At 45.7% G+C, this 19,742-nt stretch overlaps 1 protein-coding gene across 1 annotated transcript in view; it reads right to left on the reverse strand.

Moving 5' to 3' along the window:
• LOC146188483 (4-vinylphenol methyltransferase 2-like) overlaps positions 1 to 19,742 on the reverse strand; it is a 51,116-nt gene that overhangs the window by 23,620 nt on the left and 7,754 nt on the right. Inside the window, exon 2 of the mRNA XM_084605057.1 lies at positions 12,240 to 12,496. Coding sequence (XP_084461183.1) covers positions 12,240 to 12,496 — 257 coding nt within the window. The remainder of the gene's footprint in view (positions 1 to 12,239; positions 12,497 to 19,742) is intronic.

Below are 19,742 nucleotides of genomic sequence, written 5' to 3' on the forward strand. Positions count from 1 at the left end.
AATGTGCACTCCATGCTTTCTGAAGATCCGAGAGAGTCGATTGTCAGCAACCCAATCTTCATTGTTAATAATGATTCCCCTTGACTAGACGGTGCTCCGTCGAACGTCAGACTATATAACGACCCATGTTAGGTCAACTGCAAAAGAAATGTGCATGCGGATGAAAAAAACAACATTGGAAGATGGAGCAAAAAGTGCGATAAAAGTACGTTTCCAGTTCCAAGCATTTTCTGTACAGCCTTAAGTTTAGGTAAAACCCATGGCAAACAAGAAATAATTAGTTCTCACTTTGTGCTCTAAATTATTTTTTTTCCTTTATTGTCAGTGTGCTGCCCGCACGAGCTGGATGTGATATCGTCGCCTAGCAATGTGTGTGCACGCATAGCACTGCTGCTGGAAAACACCGTCATCGCATAGCACTGCTGCTGGAAAACACCGTCATCGAATCTATAGATTGAAAACTGAGCAAATGACGAAACATAGGAAAGAAGTGGACAGAACGGGCGCAGTTTCCCTGTGTTTGGTTCTTTTGAGCGGTTTTCGTTCTAAGTTCGTGCAGTTCTAACTCTCTCTCATCGTACACCCATGGAAATAGAATCTATAGTTTGAATATTTCGTGTTACATTTTTCAGTATGCTATAATGAAATTTCCAGACACTATACCATAGTACTAGCTTGAAAAAAGAAATTTGTGTCACGCCTTTGTTATTTCAAATTTGAGCATTATTTGGCAGCACTTTGACCTCATTACAGCTTACCTCTAATGTACAAATTCTATTTTGCCCGACGCAAATAATCTTCTTCCCCAGAATGAGAGACGCTACGTGGTGTTCTTATGCCTTTAGATAATTTTCCAGACAAGAACCTTTTCTAAAATGCCATTATACTTTTCCTTAAAGCTTAAATTTGCACTGGTGTTGTCAAACCAGGCTTTCCTGGGGAACACGTTTATTTGTGAGGTTCGTTTCGAACAATGTACAGTTCCGTACAAGCATTTAGGACTTTGGATTACGAATAACTTTAATAACCGCACTATATGATAGCTAATGAAAATACAAAATTGCTTTTTCTTCGAAGCCCCCCTAAACTCTCCATTACTTGCGATAACCTATTTCACATAAGTTCATCGTATTTCCAAAACTACATTTTGCTGTCATCATTTCGGGCGCGTACGTAAAAAACTAGAACCAGTAAAAATACTGTGCGTAAAAAAGGACCGTTGTATGCCAACTTCTATATATATGCCATATATATGCCATATATGCCAACTTCTGGAAAGCATCTCTCTCAGTTTATTACTCATGAAGAGGAGGTTTGGTTTTTTTAGTGAACGAAAATTGCGAGCCGCATTTTAAATTTTTATATGAACTATATAACGAACATTTTATTATATATTCTGCAAAACATCAACAACAATGTGGTAATAGCACCTTTCCGCACAAATGACGTATTTATGTACTCATTTCTCCCAACAACTGTTACTGACTGAAATTTGCTCACCAACAATCAAGTACTTCAGCCATCCTCAAAAATACCCGAATACAAACTGTACGTCTCATCACAACATGTGTTGCATGCAGTTAATGTTATGTTATCTTGTTTTGCACTGTTGAAACCTGTTGAAATATGACATTGATTATATTCATCCCCCTTACATGAATTTCATTATTTATGTATTCCCATGCTGCTGAAATCCCTCCACGGAGCTGCAGCAGTACGTATGTATGTATGTATGTATGTATGTATGTATGTATGTATGTATGTATGTATGTATGTATGTATGTATGTATGTATGTATGTATGTATGTATGTATGTATGTATGTATGTATGTATGTATGTATGTATGTATGTATGTATGTATGTATGTATGTATGTATGTATGTATGTATGTATGTAAAAATGACAATACAAACATGGCAATCTTCCCTGCGTAATAAAATCATACCTTTTAAAAATTGTCTAACATTTTATTTAAAACAATACTTCACAAATTTTTTTAAATTTTTTTAAAGAGTTACGCCTGCCATTGACATTCACAAGAGCAAGTTGCCGAGCTAGTCGGTAATGAATACCTAAACAACTGCGCTAGGAGTAAGACAAAACATGGGAAGAACGACGGACACATACGGTAGATGGCTCAGCACCGCCTTGCCTGCCCCCTCTCTATGCCTCATTATATGTGTTTGCTTGGAAATAAAATTTCAGTAAGTAGCGCTTGTGTTCGCCTGTCTTCACATGCTTTATCAGTTGCCAGGCCCCGCCGGGGAGCAGTAGTAAGACGCCCGACTACTGTACCGGAGTACCCGGGTTTGAACCCGACCTCGGCGGGAAACGAAGTGGCGTCCGTGTGCTGTGCGATGTCAGCGCACGTAAAAGATCCCCAGGTGGTCGAAATTACTCCGTAGCCCTCCACTACGGCTCCCCTTTCTCTCTATGCACTTTCACTCCCACCTTCCTCCCTTCCCTTACGGCGCGGTTCAGGTGTCCACAGAGCAAGTGTGACAGATACTGCGCCTTTCCCTTCCTATGAACCAACCAACCAACCAACCAACTGCGTCTCGGTGGAGGCGAAACGAAGAGGCGTCCGTGTGTGCTGTGCGATGTCAGCGCACGTTAAAGATCCCCAGGTGGTCGAAATTACCCCGTAGCCCTCCACTACGGCTCCCCTTTCTCTCTATGCACTCCCACCTTCCTCCCTTCCCTTACGGCGCGGTTCAGGTGTCCACAGAGCAAGTGTGACAGATACTGCGCCTTTCCCTTCCTATGAACCAACCAACCAACCAACCAACTGCGTCTCGGTGGAGGCGAAACGAAGAGGCGTCCGTGTGTGCTGTGCGATGTCAGCGCACGTTAAAGATCCCCAGGTGGTCGAAATTACCCCGTAGCCCTCCACTACGGCTCCTCTTTCTCTCTTTCCACTTTCACTCCCACCTTCCTCCCTTCCCTTACGGTGCGGTTGAGGTGTCCACAGAAAACAAGTGAGACAGTTACGGTGCCTTTCCTTTCCTATAAATCAATCAATCCACAGAAAACAAGTGAGACAGTTACCGCGCCTTTCCCTTCCTCTAAATCAATCAGTAAATCAACCAGTATCAGTTACCAGCGCTGTACTTTAGGTACTTTAAAGTCAATAGAGTGCGTTTTTGACAGCAAATGACAGAAAACTATTAGCGTCCCGCAGGTGACCGGCTGATATTGACCTTATGAAAAATTGCTGCCATCTATAAGATGTTCAGCGAACCACACCAAGTAACGCAATGGTGAAGAGTTGAGTCGGCCGCCCTGCTGCGGCTGCTGCCCGTCGCGCTAGTTGCGTCTGTAGTGCTGTGGCTATCGTGCTATTTGCACTCATTCACACATAAATAAAGTACAAAATAATGGGAGTTAAAGCATGGCTTTAACCTAGTGACAAAGCGAAAGCTGCGGGTGTTGCAGCGATAGACACCCGCTTTTCAATCCGTGGTTTTTCATAATTTTGGTTGGTTGGTTGGTTCACAGAAAGGGAAAGGCGCAGTATCTGTCACTCTTGCTCTGTGGACACCTGAACAGCGCCGTAAGGAAAGGGATGGAGGTGGGAGGGAAATAGAAAGAGAGAAAGGGAAGCCGTAGTGGAGGGCTACGGAGTAATTTCGACCACCTGGGGATCTTTAACGTGCGCTGACATCGCACAGCACATTTCATAATTTTCATAATTAGGTTTTGGGGAAAGGAAGAGGTCTTATACTTCTGAGTGGAAGCCACAGGATTGTCGAAGGGATGGCGCAGTGGTTACGGCGCTCGACTACTGTTCCCAAAGACGCGGGATCACATCCCGGCCCCGGCGGCAGATTTTCGACGAAGGCGAAAAGCAAGGCGCACGTGTGCTGTGCGATGTCAGTGCACGTTAAAGAACCCCAGTTGGTAGAAATTTCCGGAGTCCTCCACTACGGCGTCTCTCATAGCCTGAGTTGCTTTGGGACGTTAAACTCCACAAACCAAACCTACACCTTAGCAGGTCAAAATCTTTTTTTCATATTTATCTTTTATGTTGTACATTAGTTTACAACAAAGGAAAGGCGCAGTATAAGTCTTTGGCCTTCAAAGTTGTCCAAGGTGACATCGGACAACCCATGACTGCATCTCTCTTCAAGTTAGATTTTGGAGAAAGGCAGGTGCAATATGCATTTGAGTGAACACGGCGAAATCGTGGACCCCCATTCGACGGTGGCAAAACGAAGAGGCGTCCGTGTGCTGTGCGATGTCAGCGCACGTTAAAGATCCCCAGGCGGTAAAAATTACTCCGGATCCCTCTACTACTGCTGCTCTTTCTCTCTCTTTCCGCTTTCACTCCCATCTTCTTCCTTTTTTACGGTGTGGGTCAGGTGTCTACAAAACTAGTGACACATATTGCGCTTTTCCCTTCCTGTGAACGAACTATTATCCACTTAACTATTTCAAGGTCATGCGAAGAGCAGAATTTGTTGTCACACGTAGACCTACTATGCTAACATAGTTATGGCTTCGCTTCATTGTAAATTGGTTTATAAGGAAATAAACGCGCAGTATCTGTCAAGGTCAGATGAAGGTGAAAACTGGCGCTATGCTGAACACTCAAACTACCGGGCGTAGTGAAGCTTTCGCTACAAAAATTAACAAAGAATGGGCGACGGACTTGTCCACGCTGCCTACATTCCAAGTTTAATTCATAAAGCGGTACTTCGCTGCCAACACTTCTTGCGAACTGCGACGTCAATGAAGACAAAACCCGCTCTGCCGTGTCTCATTTCCCTTTCTGCTCCGGCGGATTACTTAATAGGCTGCTCAATTACGCGTCTATGAATGAGTTTGATATTGCTCCCGGATGTAATACACGTCTGCGATGTGATTACACAGTGTCGGCTGCTGCTTTCGAGTCCAGCGCGGGCAAAGTTATCCATGTTACCGCGCCCTGGAGCTCTGCCTCGATCGTTGCCGCGATTTCGTGCGTTTTGCTGATACGCGTACATGAAGGAGCTTGATATTGCTTTTACCTAATAGTATAGGATTGACAACTAATAAACGGTGCGCTACGATGGACCTGGACTTGTTCACAGCGTGCGCACAAGCTGTTCCCATGCCCTCCCTAGATTTTTATAGCTTTTTAGCGGGTGAAAAACGATACAACCGAGAAACGAATTCTAAAACCATGAATTTGCCAGCGAAACGCAGCTGGTTAAAGACGTGATTTCGCGCGTTGATCCTTCTCAGATAACTTCTCTCACCGTCACATCGCGACTCCATTTCGTGAAAATGGATACATCGGGGATGCATTGATACCTAAGCCTCCGTAGTCATATCACAGAGGTCTGCCTAATAACCAGACGCAATGTCAAGCGTGTGCACGTATTCCAGCAATATATTGCACAATTACGTTGCAGCCACGCGGCTACGTTTTCTATCTGGATACCTTGACGTCTGTATAACATCTCTGGACAGCTTGTATGCACGAAGTGTAAATTTTGGGATAACTTATCGCAATAAGGATATTACGAGCAAACACCTTTCTAGATATTTTACACGAAAAGCCTATGCGGCAATCTTCAACAGAAAAATGTAACATACTGCGGGCGATATATGTCGTCTGCCTTGGCACTGAGTGCGAATTTGAAATCGTTCAGAGCAGGCTAAATAAGATGCTATTTTAAAATTTAGGCGCAGCGCTGTACGAAGTGCACATTTAGCGAGGGAAGCATGGGACCACTGACTACCACAAGGCCACAAGAAAAAAACTCAATGGATATAGCTCGCTCATTCTTTTCTTAGACAGCCTTATTTTAGTTTTGCGTACAGCAGTGGGCATAACAGTATGTCGGCATTACCAGCCACAACAAGCATTAATCCAGTGGCTCCTCTGTTCAACTAATCTGAAACATTTCAGAAACGCGTGCGGCGGTCGCTAGATGGCTGCACTTTTGCATAAAGTCTATATTCATTGCTATAGTCCAGTCTCACGTCATGCGAAACAACATTGACTTCATAAGCAATAAGCCTATTATTGTAGAAGAAATACCTTTGCCTATATTGGGTATCACCTAATTAAATTATCGCATGATGTCATCGTCAACCACGGTTCGCATCCTGCTGGGTAATAAAAAAGCTTTTATCAGGACTAAAGTCGAAAAACTGCCAGGAGAGCTGCATCTCTGACAGCCGTTTTCCTTAGTTACCACAGTATACAAAATAATAAAGATTAATTGGTGACAGACTCGTCCTTCACCAGTAGCGGTGACGTTATCACCAAGGTAACTAAAATAAAATTCATGTGGCATGACAGAGGGGATTAGCAGTAATAGCTGTCGGCTACTGATATCCAAGAAAATGACAACGAACCCCGGCAGTGGTATGTACAAACCAAAAGATGTGGACGAACCCCGGCAGTGGTATGTACAAACCAAAAGATGCGGCATGAGAAAGCGCCTATGTGCTTTGCATACTTCGTGCATGTCAATGAACCGCATGTGGTATAAAGTAATTGGAACCTCTCTACATCAGCGTCTCATATATCTCATGTGCACCTTCAGTCAGGGGCAGATTCATAGGTCACTAATAGATGGGGCTGTTGGCTGGGAGCACTTCCATTCTAATCATGTATCGCGTACAATTTGGCGTAAAGTTAAGGTTCTGCATGTTATTTTATTGCGTAATTAGCAATACTACACGAGCTCTCAGCCCCTTCGCGTAGCCGCGGCCGGTAGCTACGGTGACCTTAGGAACAGTTGCTGGTGGGCTCCAGCTCAACCCGTTGGTTGGCCGCGGCCGGTAGCCACGGTGCACATTAGATGGAGTGGCTCCGCTACCGTCGCCATGGCAACCGGAGCGGCTACCGCTGGTCTCCCAGCTCAAGTCGTCGCGCGGCCGCGGCCGGTAGCCACGGTGCGCCGCAGATGGAGCGGCATCGCTGCCGAGTGGGGGCGCTGCCGTCGCCATGAGCAGCGGCCGCTGCCTAGATGGGGAGGTGAGCGCATCCCCGCCGGCCCGCGCATGCGATAGGCTGTCGCAGTCATTCATGCTAGCGACAGGTGGCGCGCGCTGCAACTTCGATCTCTCCTGCCTGCCGTTCTTCGCATTCCAAATCTCTTTTCAAGTGGTTGACTGGCTGTGCGCGCCGCTCTTTGTGGCTGGTCTGAGTGTCTGTGCGCTGTCTATTATGATTTAATTTGGGACTTAGTTTGTGTAGCGTAGCCTTAACGTTCCATAAGCTCGAACGTTGAAATGTGAAAACTCCCTAAGCATCAAACACACTGCTTCGCCCCCGGTTGCACTTCAAGAGGTGGATAAAAGCGGGCTGCTGTATCCGTCTTCAGATCTTCAGGAACTGATTGTAATGCTGGAGGACTCATTTACGCATTGTTTTAGCTTCAACAGGCTAAAAGCAGACAGCATGACGAACTTGATCTTATGATTCAATAAAACTTGTTGCTGGGCTAGTTGGCGATACATTCTTAGAATAAAATGTATCACAAAAGGACGAGCACAGAGGAAGGGTCACAAACACGAACGCTACTAACAACTGGTTTTAATTCCGCAGTAGTTAACAATATTGTCACGCGCCATCGTAGAACGTCGACGGAAGATGAAGAAGAACGGTCGGGTAGATCGGTGAAGAAGAAGGAAGAGCAAGGGAAGAGGGACGTTTGTACGATTCGCCGCAGTCCTGTTTGGACCGATCCCTGTAAATAAACCCCCCGTGTGTACAAAGCACGTAACAAAATATAGGTCTACACATCGCATGCGCACACGACAATTGGGCAACCATAGCCTTCTTAGCAGAAAAGAAAATCTACTGACATATCTAATAATTGTTGAAAGACCAGTAACAAGATAATCAGCCGAGAAAGGCATCAATAACAACCACCTAAAAAAAAACGAGCACGCGCGTAAAGTACGGTACATTTCGTACAGATGGCTCTCGAGGAAGGCGCGCTCGGAGGAGTATAAATTAATTGAAGCTTCGCTAATACAGTGATTCGACTTTTTGTCAATGTGAAAAGCCTCCAGCAAATCTCTGGCTTTTGTGCATGACCTGTGTGCCCAGAATCTTTGCCGCATTAAAGCGAGGCTGGCTCTTGCACGTCAGAACGTGCGAAACCAAATTCGCGAACCTCTCTTTTCGTGCTAGGTTTAGGGCATGCTCCTTTAAACGGTCATTAAGGCACTGAAGTTCAGCAAGGGGCACACCTGCTGGGCGTGCATAACACGTGTTATGAAAGAGCTTTTACCTTCCGACTCCTCCCACTCTACGACTGTGAAAAGAGCCATTGCTTCGCTCTGCTTGAAATCTGCGCTTCGTAAGTCATGTTCGCACGAAATGCAAATTATTTTTGATAATCAGGTTCACAGGCTTTTGTCTGCTGGTCTTCCTTTTTCGGTCTTAACGGCAGTCGCAAAAACTCTCCTCGACGAATGATTTCTGATACTCCACGCGCTAGTGCCAAACCTGAGCCTTATATACACAAGGTTTCTCATAACCTCCAGAAAGTGGCCAGAAGGCACAATGTGCCGCTTGTTTTCTCGGCCCCAAATAAGTTGGCCAAGCTGTGCCCTCGCATATGCGGGGATGTTGAGCGCGGTTGCAAGAAGCGACATGAAGGAACCTTCGTCAAATGTCTCCAATTGGGAGTGGATTACCTAATTCCCTTGTCCCGTGAAAGATGTTATATAGGGCAGACGTTGCGGTGCCTTAATGAGCGTTTAAGGGAGCATGCCCAAAACATAGCACAAAAAGACAGGTTCGCGAGTTTGGTTTCGCACGTTCTGTCGTGCAAGTACGAGCTTCGCTTAAATGAGGGAAACATTCTGGGCACATAGCTCATGCACAAAAGCCAGAGTTTTGCTGGAGGCATTTTACATTGACAAAAAATCGAATTCCTGTATTAGCGAAGCTTCAATTAATTTATACTCCTTCGAGCGCGCCTTCCTGGAGAACTATTTGCAAGAAGTGTAACGTCCTTTACGCGCGTGCTCGTTTTTCTTTAGGTGGTTGTTTTTGATGCCCTTCTCGGCTGATCATCTTGCTACCGGTCTTTCAACGATTGTTCGATATGTCAGTAGATTTCCTTTTCTGATAAGAAGGCGGCGGTTGCCCAATTGTCATGTGCGCATGCAATGTGTACGCCTATATATTAACTCCTGCGGAATTAAAACCAGTTGTTAGTTCAGTTCAGGTCTCAGTCATGTCCGACTCTTCGTGACCCTATGGACCATGTCAGGCCACGCTTTCCGGTCTCTCATTATCTTCCTAACATCACATAACTTCATATGCAGTGCTTCGAGGATGTCATCTAACCATCGCGTTCGCTGCCTACCCCTTCTCCGGCGACCCTCAACCTTTCCCAGCATCAAATCTTTCTCCAGCGACTCCTCTCTTCTCATCAGATGACCAAAGTAGCTGAGCTTTAACTTTAGAATTTGACCCTCCAATGAACAGTCAGGGTTTATGGTCGACGATATCGACTGATTTGATCTTCTGGCAGTCCAAGGAACTCTCAAGAGTCTTCGCCACCACCACAATTCAAACGCGTCAATTCTTCGGCGGTCAGCCTTTTTCACAGTCCAACTCTCGCATCCATACATCACAACTGGAAAGACCATAGCACGAGTTATACGGATCTTGGTTGGCAGACTAATGTCTCTGCTCTTTACTAGGCGGTCAAGGCTAACCATTGCTCTCTTTCCCAGAAGCAGGCGTCACCTAATTTCATGGCTGCAGTCTCCTTCCGAGGTAATCTTCGAGCCCAAAAAGAGAAAATCTGTCACAGCTTCCACTTCTTGCCCCTTGATGCTCCAGGACTTGATAGGGCAAGACGCCATGATCTTTGTCTTTTTAATGTTCAGTTTAAGTTGAATGTTCAGTTGTTAGTAGCGTTCGCGTTTGTGTCCCTTCCTCTGTGCTCGTCCTTTTGCGCTACCTTTTATTCTAAGAATTGATCTTAGACTTGACTCGGAAAAGGCTGAACATGGTTGGCTGTGGCAAACAGAACAAGGAGATATAAAACACGGTCATAAAATTCTATGCTCTCACAAGGCTTCATTTTATGCCTCAAGCAGAGAACAAGTGAAGGAAGTCGATAAAAATGCGTATCCTCAAGCTCAGGCGTGTTACGTAAGGAATGCATTGTGCGATTTCCTCAGTGAACATTAGTTCTCTGCCCATTGATCATTGACAGTACTTCTGGGTGGCTGTATTTCCTCAGTATGTATCCTATAGGCTATAGTGTCGTCATTTCACTCTTACTATCTGGGATTGAGCACATGTATCTGGTACTGAAATAAAATCCCTGCGTTGTACTGTTGTACTGCCACGTTCCTTGTATACTGTGCTTTCTTGGACTGAAAGCGAGGAAAAGGCACGCAGGCTGTCGTCGACAGTAATTGTAACAGTCTTAAGGGCCTTTTTGACATAGAATAAATAGAGGATGATGGTCCGATACAAAAATAAGTCCAATATTGAACAATGTCCTCTATCAACTTGTTTCCGTGCTCTAGGCTTTCAGGTACTAGCCAGGGGCTTTATTAGTAAATGAAATTTAAGCAGAGAACAAAACTAGACAGGTAAAGCGGTTAAGAATGCGAAACCCTAAACTGAACCGGATGGGAGTAGATGTATAGTAAGGACATGAAGAACGAACGACACATCAGCTAGGTAAACGGGCCCTTGAATAACGCAACACAGTGGGTCCGGAAAGGTGGCAGAACTAGGAAGTAAAGTTTGCACAGAAATAAAAAAACGTGTCGCCTAGCTACCAGGGAGCGGAAAGCACACGGCGCCGTGAAAAGAGCGACCGCATATACGTGAACAAGGGGTTGGAATTTTCGTGCGGCATGTCAAACGCACGACGGAGAAGAGAGCAGGCAGCTATAGAGACGAAGAAAAATAGTGATATAAGAAAGGTAAAAAAAAGGAAGCAACCAAGCCTAAAAACCAATGAAGGCCTGGGAAGAGGAAACCAATGGACAAACAGCTAGGGCGTGCAATCTAACGCGTATAAAGATATAAGCGCCGAAATTTAGAAGTTAACAACTTTGTTGAAACTGCACACTAATGTAAGAACAAACGTTGTTTCCTTCAATAAGGTGCAATTCCTTGTAATGGGTAGCTTTAAATATCCATGCAGAGGGGCGCGACGTATTGTGTGAGTACACGCTGTTGTCAGACGCATGGCGTGCTAATTTGTTGTTCTGCTCTTAAGCTGTATCACATCGCTTGTTTGCCCTTAGCGGCTGGGTTTCCCACGTGCTTGTCCGCTACAGAAAGAAAATATTGTTTGCTGTCCGGCATGCTTTATTTTTTTTTTTTTTTAATGAAGCGCGGGCTCACAGTCGTGAGAATTCCAGTACCTTATTTTTGTATGAACTTGTCCTCATCTTTCACGGGCAAAAATAGCTCAGAATAAAAGTTGCTGACAAGAGCTTCTTATTCTTCGATGTTTTCAGGCGCAGCTGCACCTAAAAACATCGACAAATAAGAAGCTCTTGTCAGCAAAACGCCCAAGCCTAGGCTTAGGCGTCTACATCTGCGTAAAGTGCTCAGATTGTTATCCTCCTGTTTAAATTGACTTGACAGGCTGATTGAATAACTAATTATGTTTGTATGATGTGCAAGCGTCACAGAAACAGACGCCACTCGACGCACGAACAACACATAGCCGGCAAAACTACTTCGCTATCGAAGCGCGTGAGCAGTGCGGGCGCCGGGGAGCGCTATCAGTGTCGACGACAGCGTCATGTAGCGTGGCCGCGGCCAGCAGCCATGGTGCGCCGCAGATGGAGCCGCGCTGCTGGCGAGTGGGGGTGCTGCCGTCGCGATGAGCGGCGTAGAAGGAGAACAACAAGAAAACGAAAAAGAATAAGAAGATAAAGGAAAAGAAAATGAAGAAGAAGAGGAAGAAGGAAAAGAGAAAGAAAAGAAAAGAAGGAAAAAAGGAGAAAAAGAAAAGAAGAAGAAGAAAAAGAAGACAACGAAGAAGGGACAGAAAGAGAAGCTACGTCGGCTTTGTTTACGCAACTAACCGGGTTTAACTGAAATTAAACCCCATCAATTATTTCTATGCAGCCGCTTCCACACGAGGGAGCCTGGAAACAACTTGCACTGACCTCACCACCCTTAAATCTGGCAGTGTTTTCAGAATGCAAGACCCCCGTCGCATCGCACATCATTTTCTCCAACGGCAAGCGGCCCAAATATAGGTAACGCCTCCAGGTTTGGATAATTCCGCCGTACCTGCCAGTCCCGCAGCCGACATCGATAAATTGGTTTCTTTGTTTCCCGTTCTCCTCTGCCGTCAGCTGCCCTTTAAAGAGGTCGCTTTCGTCGAGGAAAGATGGCTGGAAGGCGTCAAGAATGGCTCCTAAGATGGGCGCCACTGGTATCATTGCTGCGTCGTACACCTCGACGCACTTACGGATGGCGTACATGTCAGGGCCATTCGTGCTGGCAGCCGAGGCATCTTCATTGCTTACACGAGTTCTTGTTTCCATCTGCAAGAGACAAAAGTAAGCACTCTGTACTAAGGACCTGCGAAATATCGGAATGGCCCGCTGGGGCGATTCATGATAAATCAATGAAGGAGCACAATTTATACTGCCAAAGTTGCCTTCGAAATGCGAACACTTTCATCCAGGCGTTATCTTTTGCGGTCGTCGCGTATCTGAAAGCGAAATAGTTCCGTTGGCTTCCGCATGCCAGCCATGCGGCATGCCAAAGAAGCGTCGGCATACCCTTCGCTAATCACTCTTTATTACTTTGATATTTCTGTTTTAGGTCACATATTAATTGGTATATACTAGCAAGATACAACTTTATTAGAACCACCACACGATATATATAAGCTAGCTTGGACCAACGCCGTGCAAGCATTTCCTCAGGGCGTAGTCTATAATGGTGATTAGCTGGAAACGGAGAGGTAATAAGTTAAAGTCCTGGTAACATTTACGGCACAGTTTCTTGAAAACAGCATTGCGAAGGGCACTAAAGGTTACTTATGTGACACGAAGGCGAGGCTCTGATTTATTATTCCACCTAAGGCACCCATACATCACATTACACACCAATAATGCCCGGTAACCAACACCGCGAGCCACATATTTGTGCCACAATCCATCTTACTTCCAATTACTTAAATGCAATCAACTGATAATCAACATTTACCCTATGCAGTCTGATTTAGAAAACACAAATTTACCTCCGTGATCTATTTTAACCCAGTTCATATAATAAATCTACTCCTACTCTGCACTTAATCTAGACTAGTCAAAATCGGACATTTTCTACACGAAGTCCCAAGTTATACACCAGATTTTACCACTCCACCCAATAAAGCATGATCATACTTATTTTAAAGCTAACCCACACTAAACTCACCTTTAGGCCGACTTTACACAACCCATTTTCATAGTTATCGCCTAAAAGCTGACGTAATCTAAGAACTGTTTTCAATTTCTGTTCCGGAGATCAACGCAAGACCTGTGTTCCACGACAAATCGCCAGTATGACGATGGTGTTTCGTGGTAGTATGGGGTTTTCATTACATTAGGAAACTTTACGTTCTGGCTTGCTGGGCTGCTCTTAACGCAGGTGACGTGGAGGTTTCGACCCAACTTCGACATCGCTTGTCTAGTTCACAGAAGCACGCACGCACGCACGCACACACACACACACATACACACACACACGCACGCACACACACACACACACACACACACACACACACACACACACACACACACACACACACACACACACACACACACACACACACACACACACACACACACACACACACACACACACACACACACACACACACACACACACACACACACACACACACACACACAAGGGAATACTGCACTGACAACTAATTATTAATAAGTGCGCACCTTCTTTCTTCAATTCTATGTGCAGCTAACTTCTGCATTCACTCCAAATAAGTCTTCCTTCTGTATTATTGTAAGCACTAAGGCGAGTTTTAAAATCCTTATAGTGAAATTGTCCGTGAAGTTAAAGAGTTTGGTAATTGTTCAATGAGACCTTGTTTGTTTATCGTCGATACATGTTTTCTTGCGATGTGCTGATATTTTATTATTCCATATGAAGCGTTTGTGTTTCTGCTTCGAAGTATTTCTGGAATTCTGAAAGAAAGCGTGTGAAAGAAAAGAAAAATCACGGTTTTTCGTCGCGACATATTCAGACATGGGAGAGCTAAAAATTACATTTTCAACTTTCACAACATCGCTAAAACATTCACCTAGTGATAAATTTTCTAGAAAGCCATAATCTGCACACGTATTCTTCGTTTTTCAAGTCTCATGCACCGTTCGGCTGCCTTTAGCCGACACATTCGCTTCCTCTCAGCCACATCCAAAATGTTCTCTGTCATGCCCGCTTCAGTTTGCTTACGCAAATGACCCGGGCCTAACACGATACAGGTGAGACATCCACAACCACGTCCGGTCCCATCGAAGCACAGCTATAGACTGGTAGGGCAATAACAAGCGAGCTTCGTAAGGCATATGGCCCGCATCGGGTCGTGTTCGCGCAGCCAATCGGCTGGTACAATGCGTTGCTGGAAAAGCAAACGCCAAGACATAGGCCACAAGGTGGTGAACGACGGCTGTAGTTAACTGAAACCGTCGTTGTCCTTTGGCGAACCTTCTCTGTAGAAAGCAGCCCTCCCCATTTTCAGCGCTCCTCTTTTGATTTCGGCATTCGGCTTTCACGTGTACCCTCTCCAATCAGGAGGAAGGTTTAAATCAAAACTAATTTTGTTTAGTTTGGTTTGTGGGGTTTAACGTCCCAAAGCGACTCAGGTTATGAGAGAAGCCGTGTGGAGGACTCCGGAAATTTCGACCACCTGGGGTTCTTTAACGTGCATTGACATCGCACAGCACACGGGCGCCTTGCTTTTCGCCTCCATCGAAAAGCGGCCGCCGAGGCCGGGATTCGATCCGGCGCCCTTGGGCACAGTAGTCGACCGCCGCAACCACTGCACCACCCCGGCGGGGCAAATAAAAAATAATGGAAGCGATGCTATTAATATGGCGGGAAGCAAAAAGCAAAAAGAGCACAAGAGTTCTGAAGAGAAAACTTTCACTTTCGAGATCTTCTCGCCTACGCGGGTAACAGAGCCCAAATGTGACAGGTCGCCGCCGAGAGGTGCCTTGGCAACGTTCTTGGCCAGCAGATGAGCGGGAAGTTTTATTGTATTATAATATTATAGTCCTAATTCTGCAGCAGTGGCGTAGCGGTAGAACATCCGCCTCGCATACAAGAGGACCGGTGCCCAAATCCCGGTGCAGCGCAATTCTCCACCGGAGTTAAAAAAAAATCCGCGTGTCGATGGAATTGCATAAATAGGTTTGGGGTGCGACCTGATGCCGGTGAACACCTCTGGCAGCGCACTCCCTCACCAGAACAGGAGTTGGCCACCCTAGTGCAGTAATTGGCCACAACCTCTCATGATAAGCTCCATAAAACCCCGACCCTCAGTCACCAGCGGCTGCGGAACAACTGACCACAGCGGCAGTCAGACCTGTGACGCTGCAGGGGGTGCTAAGAAAGCCTGGCTCCGCTGGACAGGCCGCCATTGGAAACTGACCCTGGCAACGTTTAACGCTAGAACCCTAGCTAGTGAAGCTAGTTTAGCGCTACTGTTAGAGGAGCTAGAGGGTATGAAATGGGATGTAATGCGGCTTAGTGAGGTTAGGAGGCCGGATGAGGCATATACTGTACTGTAGAGCACGTACTGTGTTATCGAGGCTTACCGGAGAGGCGATAACTAGGACTGGGTTTCCATGTCAATAAGTATATAGCGAGTATTACAAATTAATTCCGTATTATCAATGAGAGGGTGGCAGGCATCGTAATTTGGCTTAATAAGTGGTATAAACTGAAGGTTGTACAGACCTATGCACCTATATGTAGTTATGATGATCAGGCAGTTGAAAGCTTCTACGAAGATGTAGAATCGGCAATGCGAAAAGTAAAGACGCAGTATACTGTACTAATGAGCGACTTCAATGCCAAGGTAGGGAAAAAGCAGGCAGGAGACCAGGCAGTAGGTGACCATGGCATTGGTTCTATGAATAGCAGGGGTGTTACTGGTTGAGTTTGCAGAGTGCAATAACTTACGAATTATGAATACCTCCTTCAGCAAACGGAAGAACCCGAAATGGACATGGAAAAGTCCGAACGAAGAGACTAAAAATGAAATCGACTTCATAATGTGTTCAACCCCCGCCAGTGTGCAAGATGTAGAGGTAATCGGGAAAGTGCGATTCAGTGACCCTAGGGTGGTGAGGTCCCGAATTAGCCTAAATCTGAAGAAGGAACGCAACATATTTGTAAGAAAGAATCCCATCAGCGAATTAGCGGTGAGGGGGAGGGTAGAAGAGTTCAGGATCTCACTACGGAATAGATATTCAGCTCTAACCGAGGATGGCGACATTACCCTAGAAGCAATGAACAATAATTTCAGAGATGTCATTACTGAGTGCGCGGTAGAAGTAGGCGGTAGGATAGTTAGAGAGGACGCCGGCAAGCTGTCTGAGAAGACGAAATATTTGATTAAGACACGCCAGAGTATGAATGCTTCCAATCCAACAGTCCAGATCAAATTGGCCGAGATATCAAAGCTAATCAATAAGCGCAAGGTGGCCGATATAAGGAAATGTAACATGGAGAACGTTGAGCATGCTGTAAAAAACGGGGGAAGCCTTAAAGCGGTACAGAAGAAATTGGGCATAGGCAAAAACCAGATGTATGCGACGAGGAAGGCGGGCAACGTCATCACGAATATGGACAAGATAGTCAAAGTAGTTGAGGAGTTCTATACAGATCTCTACAGTAGCCAAAGTAGTCAGGACAGTAATGAGATTGGCGGTAGGAAAAAACAGTCAGAAGTCCAACCAGTGACGAAGCACGAGGTCAAGAAAGCATTACAATCTATGAAAAGGGGGAAATCAGCTGGAGAGGATCAGATAACTACAGATTTGCTGAAGGACGGCGGGGATATCGTGTTGCAAAAACTGTCCACCCTGTATACACAGTGCCTGGTGTCATCGACGGTACCGAAACCATGGAAGATTGCAAGCATTATGCTCTTTCATAAGGGGACTTTAAAGACCTTATAAATTACAGACCGATCAGCTTACTGTCTGTTACGTGTAAAGTATTTACTAAGGTAATCGCTAATAGAATCGGGACAACCTTAGATTGCAATCAAGCCAAGGATCAAGCAGGCTTTCGGAAATGGTACTCTACTATCGATCATATCCATACCATCAATCAGGTGATAGAAAAATGCTCGGAATATAACGAGCCCTTATACATAGCATTCATTGATTACGAAAAAGCATTTGAGTCAGTTGAAGCCGCGGCAGTGATGCAGGCATTGCGAAATCAGGGGCTAGACGAGCCGTATGTGAAAGTGCTGGAAGATATATATGGTGGATGCACAGAAATCATTGGGGTGCATAAAGGAAGAAAAAAAATTCCCATAAAGGTGTTAGGCAAGGAGACACAACCTCCTCAGTACTGTTCACAGCTTGCTTAGAGGAAGTATTCAGAGACTTGGAATGGAAGCAGTTAGGGATAAGGGTAGATGGCGAATACCTCCGTAATCTGCGATTTGCTGATGACATTGCCTTACTAAGCAACTTGGGGGATGAACTGCAAATAATGATTGATGACCTAGACAAGAAAAGTAGAAAGGTAGGCTTGACAATAAATATGCAGAAGCCTAGGGTAATGCTCAACAGCCTCGGGAAGGAGCAGCAGTTTACATTACGCAGCGAAGTACTGGAAGTAGTAGGCGAAGATGACTACTTAGGACAGTTAGTAATCGCAGATCCGGACCATGAGAAGGAAATAACAAGAAGAATAAGATTGGGATGGAGTGCATTTGGCAAGCACTCGCACATTATGACTAGCAGCTGACCTGTATCGCTCAAGAGGAAGGTATACAACAGTTGCATCTTACCTGTACTCACCTATGAGGCTGAGACGTGGAGGCTAGCCAAGAGAGTTCTGCTTAAGTTAAGGACAATCCAGAGGGCTATGGAACGAAAAATGGTAGGGGTAACATTAACAGATAGGAAGCGTGCAGAGTGGGTCAGCGAAATAGCTCAAGTTACCGACATTCTAGTGGAAATTAAGAAGAAGAAATGGGCATCGGCAGGACATGTAGTGCGAAGAGAGGATAACCGATGGTCGTTTAGGGTAACAAACTGGATTCCAAGGGGAGGAAAGCATAGCAAGGGGCGGCAGAAAGTTAAGTGGGCGGATGAGGGTAAGAAGTTCGCAGATCAGAGTTTTGGGGCTATGGTTGCAAAGCAATTTGAGAGTGGATTATACAATCAAAACACTCAAAACCACAGTCAACCAAATTACCAGGATGATTAGAAGGGTGACCTGGCACCGGAAAGGGATGAGGGAGGAGGACACCCTCCGCCTTGTACAAGCCCTAGTCGTTAGCAGGATTACCTACAGGCTCCCATATCACGAAATTAGAATCACTGATAAAAGGGCCATTGACACTATCATAAGAGAAGCCTATAAAACGGCCATAAACTTCCCGCCAAGAACATCAACGGAACGTCTTTGGGCACTCGGAGTGCACAACAACTTCGCTGAGCTCAAGGAGGCGGTTCTAGAGAGTCAGAAACAACGCCTAACAACAACGCAGGCGGGTAGGGAAATCCTGTCAAAACTAGGGCTATGGCAGGCACTAAGAACTTCCGAGATCAAATCACAAATTCCGACATCCACAAGAAACAACATCTATGTGAACCCGATTCCCAAGCACATGCGCCATGAGTTACAGAAGGGTCGAAGGAAAGCCAGAGTCAAATCATTGGAAAAACAATTGTCTAATGACGCGGAAGTTGTCTACGTGGACATAGGGGCTTACGGCGACCCTGGCAAGTTCACAATAGCTGCAGTTGACCACCAGAAGAGGCCAATTATTCAGGCTTCGATCTATGCCAAGGATCCTGCGGAAGCGGAATCACTGGCAATAACCGTCACCATAAAAACACAAGACCACCAAAAGAAGTCATCACACGTAGTGACGGACTCCCAAACAGCCTGCAGGGACTACCTGGCTGGAAATCCTCACAGAAGAGCGTGTGCAATATTACGTTCCATCTCCCAGACGCACACAATTACATGGACACCTGGACATGAAGGCCTAGAAGAAAATGAGGTAGCGAATGATCTAGCCCGAGCTCTCACAAACCGGGCGGATCCCCATCCCTACCTCGCCCCTCTCCTAGGACCCTACGGCGACAGACTGGAACACCTACGGTTAGAAAGAAGAATTTTCTCACCGCCACACAAACAACTTTCTTCCTCGGGCGCTATAGACTGGAGAAAAATACAAACACATTCCCTAATCTTCACATTTTAAATAAGATAAGCCCAACAAAATACACGAGTTACTGCCCTTGGTGCGGTGCAAGCCCCACACTCTATCAGATCTCTTGGGAATGCCGACAAACCTGACCCAACGTTACTAGTGCCATGCCCGACACACGAGCAGTGGGAGGCGGCCCTGACCAGCGACAACCTGGACCAGCAAGCCTGGATTATCCAGCTAGTCCGCAAGTCATCTGCTGCCAGCGGAGCTCTGGACTAGGGGCACCGACCACCCAGCTCCTGCGAATTCTTACTGATTATTAATTAAAAGTTTTTTCTCCCTCTCTCTCTTGCAGGGGTCAAGTGAAT

Source organism: Amblyomma maculatum, chromosome 5 (assembly GCF_055883805.1).
Source record: "Amblyomma maculatum isolate TAMU_Amacu chromosome 5, ASM5588380v1, whole genome shotgun sequence".
Classification (NCBI taxonomy): domain Eukaryota; kingdom Metazoa; phylum Arthropoda; class Arachnida; order Ixodida; family Ixodidae; genus Amblyomma; species Amblyomma maculatum.